The sequence below is a fragment of the Hyaena hyaena genome, unplaced genomic scaffold, assembly GCF_003009895.1.
Source record: "Hyaena hyaena isolate Hyena2069 unplaced genomic scaffold, ASM300989v1 scaffold_50, whole genome shotgun sequence".
Taxonomy (NCBI): Eukaryota; Metazoa; Chordata; class Mammalia; order Carnivora; family Hyaenidae; genus Hyaena; species Hyaena hyaena.
This window is the reverse complement of record NW_024080682.1, coordinates 881648-903952: the sequence shown is the minus strand read 5'-3', so window position 1 is coordinate 903952 and position 22305 is coordinate 881648. Positions and strand designations below refer to the sequence as shown.

At 54.8% G+C, this 22305-nt stretch overlaps 1 protein-coding gene across 2 annotated transcripts in view; it reads left to right on the top strand.

The window, feature by feature from the left end:
• Positions 1–22305, top strand: part of PRKAG2 (protein kinase AMP-activated non-catalytic subunit gamma 2) — a 261692-nt gene that overhangs the window by 135580 nt on the left and 103807 nt on the right. For both annotated transcript variants that reach the window (XM_039230753.1, XM_039230754.1), the window contains one exon: positions 21878–22095. In XM_039230753.1, the coding sequence (XP_039086684.1) occupies positions 21878–22095 (218 nt within the window). The remainder of the gene's footprint in view (positions 1–21877; positions 22096–22305) is intronic.

Genomic DNA, 22305 nt, shown 5'->3' with positions numbered 1-22305 from the left:
GGACGGGGGAAATGTACAATATGGAAGACGAGATCGGGCCCAACTCAACAAAGGTTGACTTTTTCCGAAAATCAAACGGTTACTCTTTGCTTCGTTCTTATGAAGGCCAACGGTAGAGCAAGACTGCCCGAGAGAACTCTCCACAAAGACGGAAGTGTTCTCGATCCGGGCTGTCGCTGTGGTAGCCACTAGGCGCGTGCGTGGCCATTAAACAGCAGAAATAGGGACGGTGCACCGGCGTTCGTTCGTGGGGCTGCTGTGACAGACGTCCATGAACGGGAGGGCTGAAAACAACAGAAAGTCTCTCTCGACGTTCTGGAATCAAGGTGTCAGAGATTGGCTCTTGCTGGAGCCTCAGAGGGAAAATGTGTTTCAGCCCGTCTCCTGCTTCCGGTGCTTGGCAATCCTTGGCTCCCGGCGGCTCACTCCCACTCTGCCTCCACCCCCACACGGCCTTTTCACACATGTCTGTGTCCAGATTTCCCTCTTCTTATAAGGACACCAGGCATTTTGGACCAGGGCCACCCTAATGACCTCATTTCAATTTGATTACCTCTGTGAAGGCCCAAATAAGGTCACAATCACAGGTTTTGGGGGGATTAGGGCTTCAACACATCTTTTTGGGGGGCGTAATTCAACCCTTCCAAGCACGCGAGGAACGGAAGTCTCCACTTTATTGAATTTTAGATATAAACAGGCACACGTGGCTCGTGACAGCCTCCCGGTCAGCACAGCTATAGGCTGGAGAGGGACAGTTTGGGTAATCGAGCACGTCTGTTTAGAGCTACCCTTCGCCTAGTGACTGCTCAAAGCCGGGGTCTCCTGATCATTGCGGTGAGGCTTCCCTGGGCGGCGGCCCCTGGGGCCCAGAGGGAGGGGGGGGCATGACTGACCCCTGAGAGATGAGAGTAAAGAGGACTGGCCTTGGGCTGAGCCCTCTGTGCATTTGACGACGGCGCCGGCACAGCCCGGCCGCCCCCAGTTGTGTGTGGCCTTGCCTGCACCAAGCACTGGGCATCCTGTAAGGCCCCTGTTCTGATTTCCCAGGGAAGCTGATGGCTTCTGCAGGGATATTTGCTCCCTAAATGGGCAGGACAAGGGCTAAGGGTCATCGGGGGCAGGGCACAAAGCCAGACTTCCCTGATGGAGGGAATGGATGTAGGGAGTAAGGAGCCGTGGCCTGGCCACGAAGGGGAAGACCAGTCATGGGGATGGGGAGGGGGTGATGGGGGCAGGGAGGACCCCAGCTTCCACAGCGCCCGAGGGAGCCCTTAGAGCACGTGGCTCCCAGAGTGTGGGTGCCCCGCCAGCCCACCACCGGGGATCTTGTTAGACACGCACAGCCCCGGGCCTCCACCCCAGCTACCGAATCCCAGGCTCTGAGGTCGAGGCCAGACTACAGTGCCACCAGCGCTGCCCATGGTGGGATCAAGTCGGAACTGCTGGCCCAGAGCTGAGCCACTGGGGGATCCCAGCAAAGGCAGATTTGGATTCTGGGGGTCTGGGGTAGCGCCTTGGGGTCTGCGGGTCTGACAGGCTCCCGGTGATGCCGGGCCACTGGTCCCCAGACTGTACTCCAAGTAGCCGGGATCCCAGGCCTGGGCTCCGACTCACCGTTCCCACCACCCAGCCCAGAAGGCAGGCACATAATATATGCTCCTTCCCTGTTCACTCGACTGAAAATATTTTGGTGCGAGAGAGAGAGCCATGACTGCTGAAACTCACCGCCTCTCCCCTCGTGGGGGAAGCAGATGTCTCACGATGACTTACTCGGTGGCCTGTTTCCTACTAACCATGAAGACGGAAGCCGCACTGCTCAGAGCTGCGGTGCCGAATCTCCCCGGGGCGATCTCGTTAATCTTGGGTGCAGCAAAACACGGAGGCTCAGCGCTCTTGTCTGCGAGCACGGATTCGTGGCCGTCTGGCTCCAGCTGCTTCCCCTCCACCACCTTCTTGCGCCCCTACCTCTTTCTCCCGCAACTTAAGCGATTCTGATCATTCTCCAAAACCAGCCTCTTCCAAGCACGTCCCCCCTTCCCATGCCTACGTCACTCTGCCCTGCTGTGAACCATGCTCCTTATGTTACGTGACTGTCCCCTTATGATCATACACCTTTTCCTTTTCCGGCAAGCATCGATGCGTCCTGAAGCATACAGGATGCATACACTTGCTTGCACTGCGGCTTGATAGACTCGTGCATTTCTCGGGGGCTCTAGGCCCTCTGGAGGGGGGCGCCCTTCGCGGGGATTGTCGGTCCTCGCCAGGTGGGACCCTGTGCCCGAAACACTGACTACAGTCTCGCCCTCAGTGGAACTTTTGGTTTGGCTTCTTAAGAGTGTCCTGCTACAACTCGGGTTAGCCTTTGCGGCTCTCAACAGGAGACGAGTTGGGGTGCGGCAGAGGTGGGTGGAGGTCAGAGGAGGGGGGAGCCTCACACATCATCAGGGTGTTTAAGGGCACTGCCCAGATTTTCTGGAAGGGCTCCTGACTCGAAGGTTATTGCCTTCACTCACTGACATTCCGCCAGTGACCACTCGAGCTTGGCAGTCATTTACACCCGAGCGTGCGTGGGCCTCTCACGAAGGTGGGGGTGCACGGGGATCCTCAGTGCATCTCCACCGGCCTCAGGGCGGCCAGAAGGCCAAGGCCCGGGTATCTGGAGGCCCCCTCTTCCTCCCAGGTGTGCAAGGGGTTGATGCCAATGTTCTCTGTACCCATCCTCCAGGTTGGAATGTGGGTTCCCTCAAAAGTGGTCTCAGAGAGGGGCGCCTGGGTGGCTTAGTCGGTTAAGCGTCCGACTTTCACTTAGGTCGTGATCTCACGGTTCGTGGGTTCGAGCCCCGCGTCGGGCTCTGTGCTGACTGCCAGCGCAGAGCCTGGAGCCTGTTTCAGAGTCTGTGTCTCCCTCTCTCTCTGACCCTCCCTTGCTCACGCTGTCTCTCTCTCTCCTAAAAATAAATAAAAATATTTAAAAAAAAAAAATGGTCTCAGAGAGCAGGGCGCAGGGACAGGAAGTGGGCTTGGGTTTGTCTCAGTCCTTTGCACCCGGCCTTCTCTCTCCTGATGCCCTTGAACCTTTGTGTCAAGGAGGCAAAAACGTGGAGAGCTCTGCCATTTCCGGGGTCTGAGGTTCTGATCTATCAGGTCTTTTCCCAACACCTGCCACCCGGCCTCCGAGCCCGGCCCTCCGTTGGCTGCGTCTGCCCCGGGCCCTGCCCGCAGCAGGCTCAGGCCACGCTGTCCTTTGAGGAGCGCATGGTGGTGTCATCAGCCACCCAGCTGTCCAAGCCAGAAACCTGGGGCTCCCAGGCTCCCCTCTCCCTTGACCCTCACATCCAGGGGCCCCTCCCTCCTGCGCCCATCTGCTCCCCTGGCCCCACGGACCCCGGCACCGGGGTCCTGTTGATGCCTGCTGCCTCTGCACCAGGTTGTGCATGCGGCCCCCGCAGAGAGAGGCCTCCTCGCCCATTCCATGCCCCGCCCTCCGGCAGTGCTCCCGCTTGGCTTGAAGTAAAGCCCACTTGAGGTCAAGGCCTTCTGTGAGCCCGCCTGGCCCTCCGCAGCTGATCGCACCTTTCGTTCAGTGCCCCACCCCCACCCCCAGGCTGCCGGCCTCCGGCTCCACTGTCCTTGGGCCTCCCTCAGGACCTGAACCCCCCCTGCCCAGAGGTTGTGCCCCCGACAGCCCTCGGGTCCCCCTGACCCAGACTTGACTGCCTGCCTGCCTGCCTCTCTCCAGCCCAACGGCTCCATGTCTGCCTCTCTCTCTCTCTCTCTCTCTCTCTCTCAGGGAGTCCGCAGGGCTGGGGGAGCCAGAGGGAGGGGCAGAACGTTCTGGCGGCATCCCGGGCTCCAATGGAAGCCTGGAAGAGAGCCACCCAGAGGCTCAGCCACCCACCACACTCCACCGGGCCTTCCCCGCCGGGGGACCGGCCACCCTGGGGGGGGTGACCAGCAATGGGCCTGCTCCCCCCGTCCTTCCAGCTGCGCTCATTCTGCCCCAGCCCCACCCTCACCTGGATGTCCGACCTACGTTTGTCACTGGGGGGTTAAAACCCAAGGCCCTGTGTCCGTGATGGATGGGAGGGGGAGGGGAACGTCTGACCTTTCGTATCTGAGGCTGATGCTTTTCCTCTTGCCCGTACGATCTATAGGCGAGGAAAGGAGGCCCTTGTTCTTTTTTTTTTTTTTTTTTTTTTTTTTTTTTTTTCTAGGAGAGAAAGACAGAGCATGAATAGGGGAGGAGCAGAGAGAGAGGGAGACACAGAATCTGAAGCAGGCTCCAGGCTCTGAACTGTCAGCACAGAGCCCGACGTGGGGCTCAAACCCACAAACCGTGAGATCATGACTTGAGCTGAAATCAGACACTTAACCGAATGAGCCACCCAGATGCCCTAAAAGGCCCTTGTTCTGAGTGGCCGGAGCCCCAGGCCTTCCGAGCAGATGGCCGCAGGGGCAAAGGCCGGCCTTGTCTGGAAGCCCCCTACCTTCCCACTGGCCCAGGTTGCTGGAGTGGCCTTGGCCACATCCACGACACGGTCCTGTGCTGCCCGGCACTGCAGCCTGACATCAGGGCCGGTGGCTGCTGAGGCTGCACGTGGTGGTGGCCCCAGGTGGGCAGGGGGGTGCGAGGGGGTGTCTCTGACGGCACCGTTAGCCCGGCCACGGCTTGTCAGAGCCTCACTGCAGATGGTCCAGAGGAAGGGGAGGGAAGGAGGAGGTACTTGGGGGCTGAACCAGAATGGGGACGCACTGGGCAGCAGCCCCGGGGGTCTGCAGCCCAGGGGTGCCCTGCACAGCGGGCCAAGCATGAGGCGGGCACCCTGCCTGACAGCTTCTGCTCACTGCCGTGGAGACAGCCGGCTTTCAGCACACTTCGGAAGCTGAGGTGCCCCTCCACCCATGGAGGATCCCCTTCAAGGGCTCATTTTTTTACTTGTCCATTTCACCGATGGCTAAGCTGAGGCTCAGGGTAGAAGCAAGCCTCGCTGGTTAACACTGGAGCGAGGGGTTGCGCGGAAGTCCTTGCAGGGTGCGTTGAGGGAGGGCAGCGGCTGTTTCCTAGCAGGGCTTCTGCAGGCCCCTGGCACAGCGCCCAGCTCCTTGCTGCCCTGGGGAACCCCCGGTGAGGAACCCGCAGAATGACCTGTCCCGGACACCTGCTGTGGGGGCTTATCCCCTCAGAATAAGTTGCACTGTGGCATTTGTATTGTCCTCCCAGGAAATGATAGGTATTTTCTCGGATGGCTTTCTTGGGGAAAGGCAGGCCAAAGAGGACCCCACGTGGAGGTGACCAGCTCTGTGATGTGGTCACAGGGGGGGTAGGCTCAGCGGCGACATGGGCGATCAGGTGATCGCTGCTTGAATTTACACAACACCGAGTCAGCGGACTGTGCCCAGCTGCAGGCTCTCTGCCCAGGGGACACACCCCCAGCGCTCCCTCCTCTGGTTATGTCACTGCCGGCGGCCTCACCAGGTGTCATGTAAATGTCACATTACCCTTGGCGAGGCTTCTCAGATAGCGCATCGGAAACTTGGCTGCGGGAGGGCAAGGAATGTGTGACATCTCCCTGGACTCCCTCCCGCTGCAGGCCTGGTGACCTGCACAGGGTCCTGTGACCACGGCCAGTGTCCCACACACGCTGCCAGAAGGAGGGGACGGGCAGTGGCACGGGCTGGACACATTCTGACCAAGTGGGGGCATTCCCAGGAAGTCATTAGGGAGTGACCTGGACATGAAACAGCTGACTCCTCATTCTGGGCCCTTCACACTCCACACGAGGGACCATGTGGAAACCAGGCTGCAGGGGGGAGGGTGCCCCAGGGAAGGGTGATTGCACACCCTGACGGTTTGCCATGTTTTGACAGAAACAAAGCAATAGCAAAGCCAGGAGGGAGTTTTCAAACAAAGCACCCTGGGGGCCTAGGTGGCTCAGTTGGTACATCATCTGACTTTGGCTCAGGTCATGATCTCATGGCTCATGGGTTCAAGCCCTACATCTGGCTCTGTGCTGTCAGCGCAGAGGCTGCTTCAGATCCTCTGTCCCTCTCTCTCTCTGCCCCTCCCTGCCCCCCCAAAATAAATAAACATTTTAAAAAACAGTAAAAGAAAGTGCTCTGGGTGCGCCTGGGTGGCTCAGTAACGTGTCTGACTCTTGGTTTCAGCTCAGGTCATGATCTCATGGTTCATGGGATCGAGCCCCACGTCAGGCTCCAACGCACAATGCAGAGCCTGCTTGGGATTCTCCTCCCCCCTCTGCCCCTCCCCAACTCTTGCGTGAGCTCACGGGCTCTCTCAAAATAAATAAATAAACTTTTAAAAAGTTGTTTAAAAGAAAACAAGCAATTCTCTGTGGTCTAGCCATACGATAGAACAGCATTCAGCCTTAAAAGGAATAAATCCCTACCGCTGCTACAACATGATAGACCTGGAGGCCACCATGCTGAGTGACATAAGCCAGTCACAGAGGGACAAATACGGGTGATCCCACGTATATGAGGTCCCGGGAGCGGTAAGGTTCACAGACACAGAAAATGGAAAGAGTGGGTGCCAGGGGCTGGGAGGAGGGGGTGGGGACTAGTGTTTAGTGGGGACAGAGTTTCAGTTTGGGAAGATGGAAGATTCTGGAAAGGGATGGTGCTGATGGTTGCACAACTGTGTGAACATATTTAATGCCCTTTAATTATTCGCTTGAAAATAGTTAAGACGGCAGGTTTTAAGAATATACATTTTGTGTTCTTTGCATTTTACAATAAAGATAATTTTTCCAAAATGGTTCTGATCAACAAGGTAGCTTGTTCGCAAAGTTTTACTAACATACAGGGGCGTCTGGGGGGCTCAGTCAGTTAAGTGACTGACTTCGGCTCAGGTCATGATCTCGTGGTTTGTGTGTTCAAGCCCCACATCAGGCTCTGTGCTGACAGCTCAGAGCCTGGACCTGCTTCAGATTCTGTGTGTCCCTCTCTCTCTGCTCCTCCTCTGCTCACACTCCATCTCTCTCTCATAAATAAATATTTTTTTAAAAAGTCTTACTAACATATTTCTTAGCTATTCATAATTATTCATGTGCTTAGCACAGAATTCTTTAGAAAACAAAGCAAAAGCCTTATTTTACTGTAACGTTCTAGAATGGAGAAAGCCCCAGGAGTGACACAGTGGTACAGAGCCCTCCACGGGCCCTCAGGGGTTGCCCAGGGGAGACAGGTAAAGGCCAACTCCCAGGGAGAGGGTGAGGCTGGGTGAGCCTGTGTGCCGGGCCCCCTCGGCCCCCTCCCCCCTGCATACTCCTCAGGGACTCTCCTCCCTTCCTCCACACTGACCTTTGAACTCTCCTCATCTGCTCCCCTTCCTGAGGGGGCCGGGAGGGCACAGGCTGGCAAGCTTGGGGGCTCTCAGAGCCCAGGCCTCGCCCCTTCCCCCTGCCCTGCAGTGGGCACTCCGTCCCGTTTCCCTACACAGTCTTCCGGCCAGCGGGAGGGGGGATTCTAGCTGCTGTTTTTAACTGAGCCGAGATCCCACCTCTAGGGGATGTTGAGGAGTCGACCCCGTCTGCCTCCCGGCACAGCCCTACCTGCGTCTGCATCACACCCCTACACATGTCTGCATCACACCCCTACTCTGTGTCACACCCCCACCCTGTCTGCTTCCCGCATAGCCCTACGCTACCCATCTTTCCCTCAAGGCCCAGGGGAAACGACATGAGTCCAGGCTGCATAGACAGCCCCCCTCAAACTCATGTTAGAGCTTTTTTTTTTACAGTCAAGTTTACTGACATATAGTTTACATATGGTAAAATTCACCCCCTCAAGTGTGCAGTTCCGTGAGTCCTGACAAATATATGTGACGGTACAGTCGCCAGCACCACTGAAGTAGGGAACAATTCCATCACCCCCACAATTCCCTCATGCCCCTTTACGGTCAACTTCCCCCCACACCCCCAACCCCTGGAAACCTATAATTTTCCTGTCCCCTATAATTTTGCTTTTTCCCCTATAGTTTCTATTTAGATTATGCAATTTAGTACATATCCTTCTTTCACTTTGCAAAATGCATCTGAGATTCGTCCCTGAAGCTTTATATCTCAAAGGTTCTTTCCTTTTTATTACTGAGGAATGTTCCATTGTCTGGACACATCCGCTCGTGTATTTATCCACCAGTTGAAGGACTTTGGGGTTGTTTCCAGCTTGAGGCAACCATGAACGAAACCACTATAAACATTTGCACCCCAGTTTTGCACAAACATGAGTTTTTACTTCTTCTGGGGTGGCCTTGGGGGGCTGTGGTATATGTATGTGTGACTTCAAGCAACTGTCCATTTTCCAAACGGAACGCACGATTTGGCATTCTCACCAGTGGTGCATGGGAGTTCCCGGGGCTCCACATGCTCGCAGGCACTTCGTAGTATCGGTTTCAGAAAAAATGGTGGCTAGTCTCGCAGTGCCCGGTGACATCTCATCATCGTCATAACATGCATATTCCTAACGCTAATGATTAATGATGCTGAGCGTTGTTTGGCACACTTATTTATCAGCTGTATGTCTTCTTTGGAGAAGTATCTGTTTTAATCTTCTGTTCACTCTTTTTTTTTTTTTTTTATTGAACCGTTTGCTTGTTATTGAGTTTTGAGAGTTCTTTATATATTCTGGATACAAATCCTTTAACATGAATGGTTTGCAAATATGTTCTCCCTGTAACTTATCTTGTCTCATTTTCCTAACAGTATCTTTTGAAGAGCCTACATTCTATTTATTTTTTTAATGCTTATTTATTTTTGAGAGACAGAGCTCAAGTGGCGGGGCGGGGGAGAGAGGAGACACAGAAGCTGAAGCAGGCTCTACTCTCTGAGCTGTCAGCATAGAGCCTGACGTGGGGCTCGAACCCATGGACCGGGAGATCGTGACCTGAGCCGAAGTTGGACACTCAACTGACTGAGCCATCCAGGCGCCCCCAAAGAGCTTACATTTAAAATTTTAATGACATCTGGCACATTCATGTGTTCTTTTATGGACCGTGCTCCTTGGGCATTCTCTGGAACTAAGGTGTGCCGTGGGCACCGTGAGTGCTCACCGAGTAAGGATTGTGTTCCGGGCTGGGGGCATGATGGTAAATAAAATTCACTACTTATCATACTTAGCAGAGTAATGGCCGCCTACTATAATCTGTAGTGTTGGAACGTGCAAGGTGCGTAAACAGGAGTAAGAAGTTAACTTGATCCCCAGCGACCTCTAAAGATGAGCTTTACAAAAGATGAACTTAGCCAACAATAGATGCTGAAGCTGTGGAGTGAATCAGAAGGCAAAGAGAGAAAAGCTTGCTCCCCTAGGCCCAGGGTTCGGATAGCATTTCTCACACCCCAATTCTAGAAGCCCAGTGCGGGGAGCTCCAGAGAGAAAGTTAGGCAGAGGCAGAGTGTACTAACTGGGTACAACTGAGTCCGGAGACCCTGGCCCTGGCCCTCCCTCCCTCGCGTCCCCAGTGACCGCACCTCCTTGGTGTCATTTGTAGGGAACTGTCACCAAGCCAGCCTTCAGCAGGTTGGCTACGATGAACAGGACCTAGAGTCCTTCCTGTAAAAACAACCTGGAGAAAGGAGAGGCTGGGTCATCAGAGAGACTGATCACACAGGTAAGGTATTTGGAGAAAGGGGTCAAGAGACCTTCCAGACCCCAAAGTCCTATAAATAGGAGGCGCACCCACCGGGGCGCCTGGGTGGCTCAATCGGTTGAGCGTCCGACTTCGGCTCAGGCATGCTCTCACAGTTCATGGGTTCGAGCCCCGCGTCGGGTTCTGCACTGACAGCTCAGAGCCTGGAGCCTGTTTCACATTCTGTGTCTCCCTCCCTCTCTGCCCCTCCCCCACTGGTGCTCTGCCTCTCTCTGTCTCTCAAAAATAAATAAATAAATAAATAAATAGGAGGCTGACTTCTCCTACCCATAAAATGAGCTTGGACCTCTGGTTGATCTAAGCCAGACAGTGGAAGGAATTCTGGGATCCCCAGAAGGACAGTGCTTTTCCCAGTTCCCTCCTGTTGGCTTGTTACCTCTCTACTAAAAGCACAAAGAAAAATGCTGTCAGCTTTGCTTATGGCCCTAAACTCCCAGAAATGCTGCTGTATTGTTGTTGGATTGTTGAAGGCAGAGGCAAATCCTGGACGCGAGGTTCTGGATTGCCTCGCAAAGGACACAGCCGAGGGGCGCTTGCGGGGCTCAGTCAGTTAAGCATCTGATTTTGGCTCAGGTCATGATCTTGCGCCGGGTGAGTTCGAGCCCCACGTCGGACTCTGTGTTGAACAACTCAGAGCCTGGAGCCTGCTTCCGATTCTGTGTCTCCCTCTCTCTCTTCCCCTCCCCTGCTCGCGCTCTGTCTCGCTCTCTCAAAAATAAAAGATTAAAAAAAATGGGACACAGCCAAAACATGCGTTTTCAGCATGAGATGCCTGACTCCCTTCTATCTGCAGCCTTCCTTCCTCCCCTCTTCCTCCTTCACGGGGAATCCACCCATTAATCCCTGGGACCAGAGACCCAGGACGGCCCACACGGTCCCTTTCTTCACGAGGTGAACGAGGGGAGCCCAGAGCGGCACCGTGGAAACCGGCCCCGGCCCCAGAGGTAGCCTGGAAGGCTTCCCGGCCCGAGGCCTCCCTGGCCTCGCACACACCCGTCCAGTCTCCCTGGCATCTCACCCCCGGAGGGCCCGGCGTGTGGTGTCAGGTGATGTGTTGAGTCAGCAGGCCCACAGGAGCGCCCTGGTCGGAGTCCCGCGGCAGCCGGCCGCAGCCGCCACCCCAGGGAGGGAATGCCCGCGGCTGGCTGCCGGCCACCACCTGGCCTGCCCAGGGACCCGGCGGGAAGGCGCGAGCCGGGCCGGAGTCCCTGACCCACAGACCGTCTCCCCAGCCCCCAGCCTCTGCCTCCCTGTCCCCCGGCTTTGCCAAATGTGGCCTCCAAAGTAGAGGTTTGGAAACTGTGCTCCCGAGGCCCACGTGCCACCGTGCCTGGTAGAATAGTGTCTGGCCCATCTGGAAACCACCCAAGGCATATCTCAGGTAGGGGACAGTGGCTCAGAGCACTTCCTAGATACCCACATCCCTTGTCGCTGCTATTGGGTCCAGAGCGTGGAGGTGAGGGGGGAGAGCTGGGAGCGCCCCCCAGGGGAAGGTGAGATGGCCCAGGAAACTCCAAAGTGGGGCATCCTGCATAGCAGGTGGGTCACACGTCACCAGCAGCCTGTGCCCATGGTCTGTGGAAGGGAGGAGCTCTCATCAGGGATAGGATTCGATTCAAAGGGCCCAAACTGTGGGGTGCCTGGGTGGCTCAGTCAGTTCAGCCTCCGGCTCTTGATTTCAGCTCAGGTCACGGTCTCACGGTTCGTGAGTTCGAGCCCCACATTGGGGCTGACAGCGCGGAGCCTGCTTGGGATTCTGTCTCCCTCTCTCTCTGCCCCTCCCCTCCGCGCTCTCTCTCTCTCTCTCTCAAAATAAATAAAAAACATTTTTTTTTAAAAAGGACCAAATTGCAGAAAGTATAAGAAGAATTCGAGGTACACTTTTCGATTTTCAGAGCCCGCTCTGGTAACTTCTGTGTGCCGGGGTGCCGGTTAGGTGTGCTCATGGGCTTTCTCTGATTTGGTTATATCCACACTGATCTTCCGCCCTGCCTTCAGGCTCCCTCGTCTCCTCATAAGGGTCCTTCAGAGTGGACCCAGCCGCTCCCAGGAGGTGAAACAGTGGGAGTCCAGCCCCCCCCCTTGAGGAAAAGGATGTATGAAGATGTTCTGAGACCCCTTGAAATTCAAATCCTGAAAACTTGGCTTTGGGGGAGTTACTGCCTACCCTGAGCTTATTTCAGAGAGAATAATCTGTGTATCTGTGCTTCCTGTATCCATTTCATCAGATGACACCAGGGTCGTGGGGCCCAAACATACCCAGTTTCTGCAGAAGTTTCCCCAGTGGCTAGAATACTAAGATGGTAGGTGACTAGGAATTCCAGGAGGGGCTGGGGACAGAGCCCAGGGAGCCGCGGCGCATCTGTGTCCCCGGCACAGAGAGGGGGCCCCGCCAGAACAGGGGTATTTCAGGCATAGACTTTCCTGGTGGAGATCTCTCTCCAAGAGGCAAGCTATTGGGGCCTGGGGGCCTTGACCTTCCCTGTGCTCTCATATCAGCAGAGTTCATGTTCCCTCCAACCAGATCGTCTATTTTCCATCATGGCGATACCACATGCCCAGGACAGGCTGGCTCTGCCAGAGCAATTTGCCCGCGCGACGCTGCACTAAACAAGCATCTTGGAGATGCAGAGGCTAGAAAGGCTTGTCTGAACGTGCATAGAAATCTAGTCCTGACCTAGGAGCACGTCTGAGCAGGGCAGGGCACCGGCAGGGGGGGGCTCCTGCCCAGAAATATTCCAGCCCCACCTGTGGCCACCACCAGATAGCCTTCCCCCTGCCCCCTGGGTGCCTGATGGAGTCTGGGACCCCATGGGTCTCTTACTGAATGAGGATTCTTCCCAGGACCATCTCAGGAAATGACGATCACCGTGCTGACCGAGTAAGGAACCTCAGCTCCTCCTGCCCCACATCCAGCGTGGCCCGGCCATGGCTTGCCACTGCCCTCTCCTTTGGTGCAGCTCGCCAGAGCGATGGGGGCGGCTGGTGGTCATGGGACAGGCCATTGAGAGCCTGCGTAGTGTGGGCCCAGGGGTATCCTTGGGTCCCATCCTCCCGCCTCTGACCCCGAGCCTCTGCCGTCATCCCGTGTGAACACCTGCTCTTCCCTCTCGCCCACCCAGATGGTCTCCCCCTTGGCCCTCCATGGTCACAAAGCCATTGTCTGAAAGCTTTCCCAGCACCGGATTAGGCACCCAAGACCCAAGTGATGGCTGAGCAGGGCCCGGCTTCTGACCTAGCAGCTGCCCTTGGGCCTGACACTTCACCTCTCAGGGCCTGCATTTCCATTGTCCACTGTGCAGTGAGGTCATGGGATGTTGTCTGCTAAGATCTGTCACCGCTGATTCCCCTGGCTAGGATCCTGTTGGTGGGGACTATCTTGATTCTGTCAAATGCAGCCGAATTAATCCACGCAGTATCAAACACCACCTGTGGCTTTCCCCATTCCAGAAAGGTCTTCGCCAGAAGGGACCGGCATAGCTGTTGCCCCTTCATTGGCAAATCCTTAGTGACTTGCTTTTCCAAATCCGTTTTACATGGGAAATGGATTGTTCTAGAATCTCTCCCTCTTACCAAGCGACTGAGGAATTTTTTTTTCTCTCCTCCTTTCTCCAAGGATTGCCTTTAGCTTCAACATCAAAAGGCACATATACTCTGCTGACAATAGCGAGGGTTCTCCGTGGGGTCCATGAAGCCGACCCCGGACCTCCAGATGATTGTGAAGAGGGCACAGCCTTCTAAAGGCCAGGGCAACACCAGAGGCCGAGACCACACTGGCGGGGCTGACCCAGAGTCGGTCCTGGCAAAATGCCCATTTCCTTCTCTGTCAGTTTTCCTTTTGTTTTCTTTTCCAGTTTACCTATACAACTATCCGCATGGTTAAGCCCATTGCCTAAGACCTAGGCCCAGAGTCCTACTGGGTGTGCAAAACCCTGTCAAACTGGTTTTTCTTGGACTCCTTCTAGAAGAGTAAGAACCGCAGCAAATGTCCTGAAAGAATTCTGTTTTCTTTAGAGAAAGAATTCTTCACCCACTGAATTACCATAATGCTTTGATGCCCAAAGGACTCTAGACAGCCTCACAACGCATTTTGAATAGTTTCAATGATCAAAGATCTCAGAACAGATTCTTGAGAGTCTATAAGCAAAAACTTGCAGCCTCAAACCTGACTTGCAATTGACCTATGAATGGAGAGTAAGGTCAAGGGTGGCCAGGGCCAACGCCGTTGGTTTATAAAGATATCCGGGCCAGTCCTGAGACAAGAGTCTGAAAACTTTACCCCTGGGGGGGGGGGGTGCTCCTAGGGTGGGTAGGGTAGAGAGGACATCGGGAAAGGGTCTTTTAGGATACGAGTGATTCTGGAGCATTTGGAGCAAGAGCTGAACGCAGAGCCAGCTGAGAGGGGGAGGGAGAGCTGGCCAGTGGCTGCAGGAACACGTGGTGACCAGAGATGAGGCATCATTCAGGGTCATGTGCACATTCAGGGTCATGTGCACATTCAGGGTCATGTACACGAGACTATCGTTGATGGCAGAAGAGTGATTTCTCTCAGAGACCAAGCAGGGGGCTTGGGACTCAGAAAGAAGAGAACTCCCCGTCTCAAAGAAGGGAGCTGAGAGAGAGAGAGTGCTGAGGCCCTGGTGCTCCATGGTCACCAAGAATGGGACCAGATTAGTAGAAGTTTCCTACCTATAGAATGAGAAGTCTGTAGTCAATGACTGGTTCAGAACTTGTCTGGCCGCTGAAGCACCTGGGGAACTTTAGAAAGCCCAGGTTCCCAGGGCGCCTGGGAGCTCGTTCAGTTAAGCGGCCGGCTTCAGCTCAGGTCATGATCTCACTCACAGTCCATGAGTTCGAGCCCCGGGTCGGGCTCTGTGCTGACAGCTTGGAGCCTGGAGCCTGCTTCAGATTCTGTGTCTCCTTCTCTCTCTGCCTCTCCCCTACTCGCACTCTGTATCTCTCTCTCTCAAAACTGAGACACAGTAAAAAAAAAAAAAAATTTTTTTTTTTTAAATTTTTAATGTTTTATTTATTTCTAGGAGAGAGAGAGAGAGAGAGAGAGAGATAGTGAGCAGGGGAGGGTCAGAGAGAGAGGGAGTCACAGACTGAAACAGGCTCCAGGCTCTGAGCTGGCAGTCACCACAGAGCCCAACGCGGGGCTCGAACCCACGAACCACGAGATCATGACCCAAGAGAAAGCCGGACGCTTAACCGACTAAGCCACCCAGGCGCCCCAAAATACTGAATTCTTAAAATAGATTGTCGAATCCCATTCACATTCTTTATTTTTTCATTCATATTCTTTACGTGGATATTCCACACTAGGGAATTCCCCCAAGCCAACCTGCCAAATCCACAGCTGAAGGACACGTGAAAAGCCTAACTCTTAGCATATGGTTGAATCTCTCCAAGTTGCTCTTACTCCGCACGCCTTCGCTTTGGAAGTGTTTCTCACCATTTCTGCACCAGGCCTGTGATACCCTCTGGGAGTTCTTACATAAAAATCATAAGGTATAGCCATCAGTAACGGGTCAATTCTATGTCCAGGGCTACAGAAGGGTCGTTTCTTACCAGACCCCCAAATCTACTTCCAACTACCTTCCCATATCATTTCAGCTCTTGGGACCTCTTTCNCCCCCCCCCCCCCGCCCGCCCCCGGGAGACGTGGCTCATGCCAGTCCGGCCTGGCTGTGTGAAGTCACCAGCCCATGGCTCCCTGGTGTCTGGAGTCCCTGGCCTGGTGTCTTGTGTGGCTGCCAGGAGCCATTTCTGCCCGCTCAGGGGGCCTATTCACTTAATCCTGGCTGCCGCCCGGGAAAATCAAAGCCATTGTTCACTCTCGGAGGCCAACGACGGCAGTTCTAAACAAAGTCCTTAAGAAGAAGAAGAAAGAAGGAGAGCCTTCTCAGAAGAACGCAGCGGGGGTGGGGGAGAGGGGGGATCCTGTCTGTACCCCGGAAACCCTTGCCCCACAGCCTGGTCTCCTGGGCCCTTTGGAAAGCCGCCTTCCCTGGGGGCAGATTGGTTGTATCTTCCGCAGGTCAGGCCCGGCTCCCTCCTGGCGTCACTGCACGGCTTTCCAGCCCCTTCTCTGAGCTCCTACTGCTTGAGCGTTAGACGCTTTGCCCTACAGTGCTTACTACGGGGCGAGCTTGATTTGGGGTTTGGTGTGGTTTCCGCCCCGGTTTCCCCAAGCGGTCAGAAAGGCGGGATGCGTCTGATTCATCTGAACGTGCCCCCTCCTCGGCGCCTGCTCAGGCCCGGCCCCCGGCAGCTGGCTGAGCAGACCGTGGCCTCCCTGAAAGATTGCGGTCTGGTAGTCGGCCCCGTGATTAGGACAGAAATTATCTGTTTCCAGAATGATGGGGGATTGTGACAGCACGACCCCATTCACCTCTTCATTTAAAAATTGCGACACTGGGGGCGCCTGGGTGGCTCAGTCGGTTGAGCGTCTGACTTTCGCTTAGCTCATGATATCGCAGTTCGTGAGTTCGAGCCCCGCGTCGGGCTCTGTGCTGACTGCCAGCTCAGAGCCTGGAGCTTGTTTCAGAGTCTGTGTCTCCCTCTCTCTCTGACCCTCCCCTGCTCACGCTGTCTCTCTCTCTCTCCTAGAAATAAATAAAAAACATTTTAAAAAAATAAATATAAATAAATAAATAAAAATTGTGACACTGATCATCAAAAGAAGAAAAAGTTTAGGACTCACTCGCCGCCGATTCCCCCTGACTAGGAGTCTTTCAGGTTGGGGGTGGGGTGGGGGGAGACTACCCTGATTCTGTCACATGCAGCTGGATTAATTTATGCAGTATCGCCTCGCCTTCCTGCATAAGACACCCCCTCCCTGCCCGGGTGCCCCAGGCAACCCTGTGGGAGGAATTCCTCAGAGCCCCAAGCCCACTGTCTCCTCCTGGACCCCTTTCCCTCCCTCCCACCTCTCCCCTCCCTGCCACACCCCATGCTTTCTAAGCTCTCCTGCCTGCGGGCCTGTGAAACCCCACTTTCCGGAAGAGTAATTCCGACCCCCAAAGTGCCCTCTAAGTCTTCATGCTCTTTCTCCCAGCAACGTCCCTGTTCAATCATGGTGGCGAGACTTAGGATTTGGAGTCAGGAGTGCCCGCCGCCGGTGCTGACAGACTGAAGGACCTGGGACAGGTAGCTTCTCCAGTCCCTGGATTCTCCACCTGTAAAGTGGGAAGATAAAGCTTCCCCTCCCCCCACAGGGGGTCATTTCGGGGAGCAAATGGGACAAGAGTGGTAAGAGCACTTGGTCAACAGTGAGGCGTTATGCAAGGAAGATATGGCTACTGCAGGACTCTACCCTCTTAAGGATGGTTCCGGTATCACTGAAAAGCATATTTTTGGTTCTAAGAAGGTTCGTTCCCTCTACCCTGAACTGCACGCATTGCTAATCCTCGCATCATTTTACCTGTCCTCTCCCCCCGCAAGTCCAGAGCGCCATCTTGTCTTCCCCGGCAAGACCACCCATTTGGGAAGGGGGCAGAGAGGAGGCAGGAAGGCCAGGGGGCAAGATGGAACCCCTCTTCTGAACTCAGAAGGATTGCCGTGGGAGGGGCTGTCTTGGGGGCATGGAGACCTCTTTGTTCCCCTAGAAGCCAGTCATTCCCGCCACCAGGTGGAAAGCCCACTCATCGTCTCTTCATGGCAGACACTTCAGCAAGGTTGTGTCTAGGGCTGTGCATCTTCTGCGCCATCCTCCCTGCCCCCGGTCAGCATCAGGGTAGGGCCGTTCCAGGACTCAGGTGGGGACAGCCGACAGAGGACGCGCCGCAGGAGAAGCAGAAGCCGCCACTTGTGCTTTTAAAGAGCCCTGCTTAGTCCTGTTCTCTTTAATTATTTACACTTAGGAATGAACATTCTGTACCCGACGAGTTTGCAAGGAGTTTCACAAGCTCTGCATGTCCCTTACACAATGGTGACTGGGCTTGGTCCCTGAAGAATGTTGTAAGTGGGACAGCCTCTCGCAGAGCGAGTGAGCGAGCGAGCGAGCGAGAGACCAGGCCCTGACCTCAGAGCATGTTCATGTAGGTGGGGAGACTGACCTCCTCGGGGCTGGTGGGGCAGCTGGGAACGGCAGGAGGTGCTTACGTAGGTGTTAGCCAGCCTCTTGGCTCAAAAGCACATTAGGGGCTGAAGAAAGTAATTTTTGGAGTCGATAACACACGTGATGTAACAGTTGTACAATAGCAAAGGGTATCTGATGGCAGTGTTCCTGCCACTAATTCTTGCCTCCAGGCACACCCGGCGCTCCATGGCCTTCCCCAGACACTCTGCACACAGGCGGGAGAATATATGTGTATACGTTCTCACCCCTTCTCTGGGACCGTAAAGGTTTCATTCTCCCCAGATGGTTCCGGGGTTTGCCTTTTTACTTGCCGCTGGGTCTTGAGGTAACAATGAGGAAGGCTGTCGTGCTCTGTCAAGGAGTCACGGCCGTCCCTGCGGTTGTGCTGTCATTATGTTAGTCTCTTCTTGTCCATAAGCACCTCTGTCTTCAATCTCTGCTTATTTTATTTGTTGTGTAATTATTTGTTTGTTTATTCATTTATTTATTTTTAGAGGGGCGGAGAGGGAGAGAATCTTAAGCAGGGTCTACACAGAGTGTGGATCCTGACCCAGAGCTTGATCCCACAACCCTGAGATCATGACCTGAGTTGAAATCGAGAGTCTGATGCTCAAGCGACTGAGCCCCCCAGGCAGCCCTCCAGTCCCTGCTTTTTAAAGTACCCCTGTAACGAATGACCCCGCACGCTTGCCAGGTAGCGGTCATGCCCCTATGTCTGTGGAAGGAAATCCCAGAAGCAGACTGTTGGCTCAAGGGACATGTGCATTTGTATTTTTGCCCGATGTTGCCAAGCGCCTCCACGGAGGTACATGATTTGTGTGTGCCTCTGAACCCTCCTCCACAAGTGTGCTTTGAGCCAGAGTGTGAACGGGTCTGGGAGTAAAGTCATAGGCAGGATGGAGTGCTGGTTTTGGATTGTGTGCTGTGTTTGGACGGACGCGGAAGCCTCAGCACTGAGGGGTGCTGGGCGTCACCGGGACTGTCCCTTCTTTACGTGGAGAACCAAGACCCCCACAGGAGCTTTGCGGGAGGGTCTCACAGGCTCTTAAGATGGGGTTGGTAGCACGAGCTTGGAGTCCAAACGGCCCCCCATCCCTCTCGGCTCCGCCCCTCTGTTAGGTCTCCAGCACTCGGCCTGGGAAAGCTCCCAGGAGGACTCTGTGTCCAGTGGCTGGGGGAGCATTGGGAGTGCAGGACATCAAATTCCCTGCTCAACTGTGACGTGGGAACTAGTCATTCAGTGAGGACCCAGGCCAGTGGGCCAGCTGAGGACTCTCTCTAGAAGAGCCAGGGAAGGACGCGCCACCACCCCGGGAGGCGGGGCTCCACAAAGCAGCACAAGAGCAGACCCTCGGATCACCCAGGCGCGGCCCTCTGAGCCCTGGCTGGCCTCCTCGTTCCTCGCCCTTACGTGGGCATCGCTGGGGAGCGTTGGAGCCGCGACACTAGAGAAGGGCCCAGATCTGGGCCAGGCGGCTCCCCTGTCGCCTTACCTGCCGTTCCAGGCCCCCCACTCCCCCACAACAGCTGGAAACCCCCAGGTCCCCTCTTGATCCTCCTCTTCCCTCCTCCACCCCCAACCCCCCCTCAAAGCAAGCCTGGTTTCTCAAGACCTTTGGGGGGAAACTTTTGTTTGTAAAAGAGTTGGGGGCTTTCCTGCTGAGGCCTTTTTGTGTCTTAAGTTTTGAGACCTGCAAGCCCATGGCTGCTAGAGTGTTCTGTCTCCTGCTGTCACCTAGCTCTGCCTCCCAGGGGTCAGCCTGGCGCCTGGAGGGGGCCTTTCCCACTCGGGATGGCTTCACGGGAAAAGCAGTTCCCAGGAAGGTGATGCTTCTCCTTTGACTGATTGCTTCTGGCCCACCAGGGAAATACGTGCCCCCCAGACTCTCTGGGCACAGGGAGGCAGAGAAGACGCGAGCTGAGTTGGAGCCTTCCATTCTTCGGCGCTCTCTTCTCTCGCCTTGCCTATTGGGGCGAGCGTCTCTCAGGCACTTTCCCCTCACCAGGCCAGGGCTGGCTGCTGTGGGGATCACAGAGCCCCTGCCCCAAAGACACATGGTGACTTCGGTTGGGGACAGAAGACTTCCATGGCTTCACATTTGGCTTCAGTGCTGAATTATCTTACTGTTACCTGATAACATGCCGCACAGATAAAATATGGTCCCTGGTCCAGGGGAGCGAGAAGCCACAGGCCATAGAGTCAGGAAAAGGAGGTTGGTTGAACTGACTCTTGAGGAACAGGAGACCCCCTCCAGGGAGTGAGGACGGAAGCAGAGAAGGGAGCACATGTATCCACGGACCACAAACAAAGGGGTCAGGAACGCAGGACACAGCAGGGAGCCCTTGGACCCTGTCTCCTGACATCATTGCTTTGTCTTGTGTGGTTTAAAATTTTTAAGTAACAGATTTAAAATAAAAATTTTAGGGGTGCCTGGGTGGCTCAGTCAGTTAAGTGTCTGACTTCAGCTCAGGTCATGATCTCACAGTCTGTAGGTTCGAGCCCCACGTTGGGCTCCGTACTGGCAGCCGCCTGGAGCCTGCTTTGGATTCTGTGTCTCCCTCTCTCTCTGCCCCTCCCCTGCTCATGCTCTGTCTCAAAAAGAAATAAACATTTAAAACAAAACAAAATAAAATAAAAATTCTATTTAGTTATCTGTAAATGTGAGACACCAGACCCGAATCCAGATTCTGCCTCTCTTGGAAAACAAACCAAGATCTGGCAACTTCACCGTATGAGTTTTCTAGAGCTGCCATAAATAACCAAGCAGCACACGCTGGGTGGCGTAAAACAACAGAAGTTTATTCTCCTGCGGTTAAGAGGCTAGAGGTCTGAAGGGAAGGTGTCAGTGGGCGTCCTTCTGTACGAATTCTAGCTTCTCGTCGCCAAGAGTGCTTGGCGCTCCTTGGCTTAGAGATGCATCACGTCGGTCTCTGCCTCTTGTCACCTGGCTTCTCCTCTGACTGTGTGTCTGTCTCTGTGTTTTCTTCTCTTATGAGGACCCAGTCCCCTTGAGTTAAGAGCCCCGCCTACTCCAGCGTGACCTCATTGTAACCTGATGAGATCTGCAGAGACCCTCTTTCCAAGTAAGGTCATTCACAGGTGCTGGGGGTTCAGAGTTCAACATAGCTATTTGGGGGACACACATAGCCCCCCAACAATGATTTATGGCACAATAAGCTAGATAGGAGTGATGGCCACCTGCCCGACGCAGGCCCCGTTGAAGTAGACAGTCTCCCCGCAATTCTTTGGCCCCCATGCCACAGCTGCTTCCCACTCGTCCCTACCCAGGTGACTTCACTCTGTCACTTGCAAGGCCCCTTCCCAGTCCTGCTCCTCCCCCGGCATTCACCCTCATGGTGAACTCTCACCTCCACAAACTCACGGTGGCAAGACTTAATGTTGCGCGTTTCGATGGTAATCGCACGTTTCGTCTGGTTCTTAGAGTTTGTCATTATGTGTCTTCTGCAAGGTTGCCCTTTGTCTCTGTGGAATACTTTATGAAATTGCCCTTCATGGGTTCCGCTCTGGCCACACGCTTTGTAGGGTAGGAGACAAGCTTGGATGGCATTTGACGAGACGAAGGGGAATGACACCTGGTGTGTGTGAGTGAAAGAGGTCTGCCACCAGACAACCTCTGAACTGTTTGGGCATCCTCCCTGCCCCCAATGGCAAGGGGACCCTGCCCACAACTCCAGTTGGGTGAGATGGGGATTTCTTTATACTGCCGATTCTAGAGGATTAGAAATATGTTGATAAAGGGGCGCCTGGGTGGCTCAGTCGTTTGAGCATCCGACTTCGGCTCAGGTCATGATCTCAGGACTCGTGGGTTTGACCCCCGCATCAGGCTCTGTGCCGACAGCTCGGAGCATGGAGCCTGCTTCAGATTCTGGGTCCCCCCCGCTCTCACTCACTCTCTCTTTCTCTCTCTCTCTCTCTCTCTCAAAAATAAATAATCATTAAAAAAAAAAAAAAGAACTATGTAGATAAAAGGTTGTCCCCAACACTCAGAATTTAGTAACTGAGATGCTTGCCAGTTGAGATTTGGGGTTCTTAGCAATGGAAGAGCCATTCTCTTTCCTTCTTCCGCCTCAGCCAGACCTCTCACAGCTGTCTGCGGTCTCCTCCTCAGCCTCCGGCCTCTCCTCCTCTCCGTCGACACCCACCCAAGTGGCCAAGCAGCACACGTTTCCTCTCGAATCCTACAAGCATGAGCCTGAGCGGCTGGAAAATCGCATCTATGCCTCCACCTCCCCTCCGGACACGGGCCAGAGGTACTGCCCATCCTCCTTCCAGAGCCCGGCCAGGCCTCCGGCGGCCTCACCCACACACCTCGCTTCCTCCAGAGCCGTAAGTCCGTGGGCCGGGCTGCCGGGCGTCGGGAGGGAGGGCGGGGTCCGGCCGAACGGCACCCAAGTCAAGGCTGTGGGCCCCCGACATTTCTGGTATATCCTATCATAAATCACAGGCTGAGGAAAAAAAAAACGCTGAGGATGCAGTAGGCAAATGGAAATTAAGTGGAAAGCGGTAATGTCTGGACCGCGATCAGAAAGCGTTTGT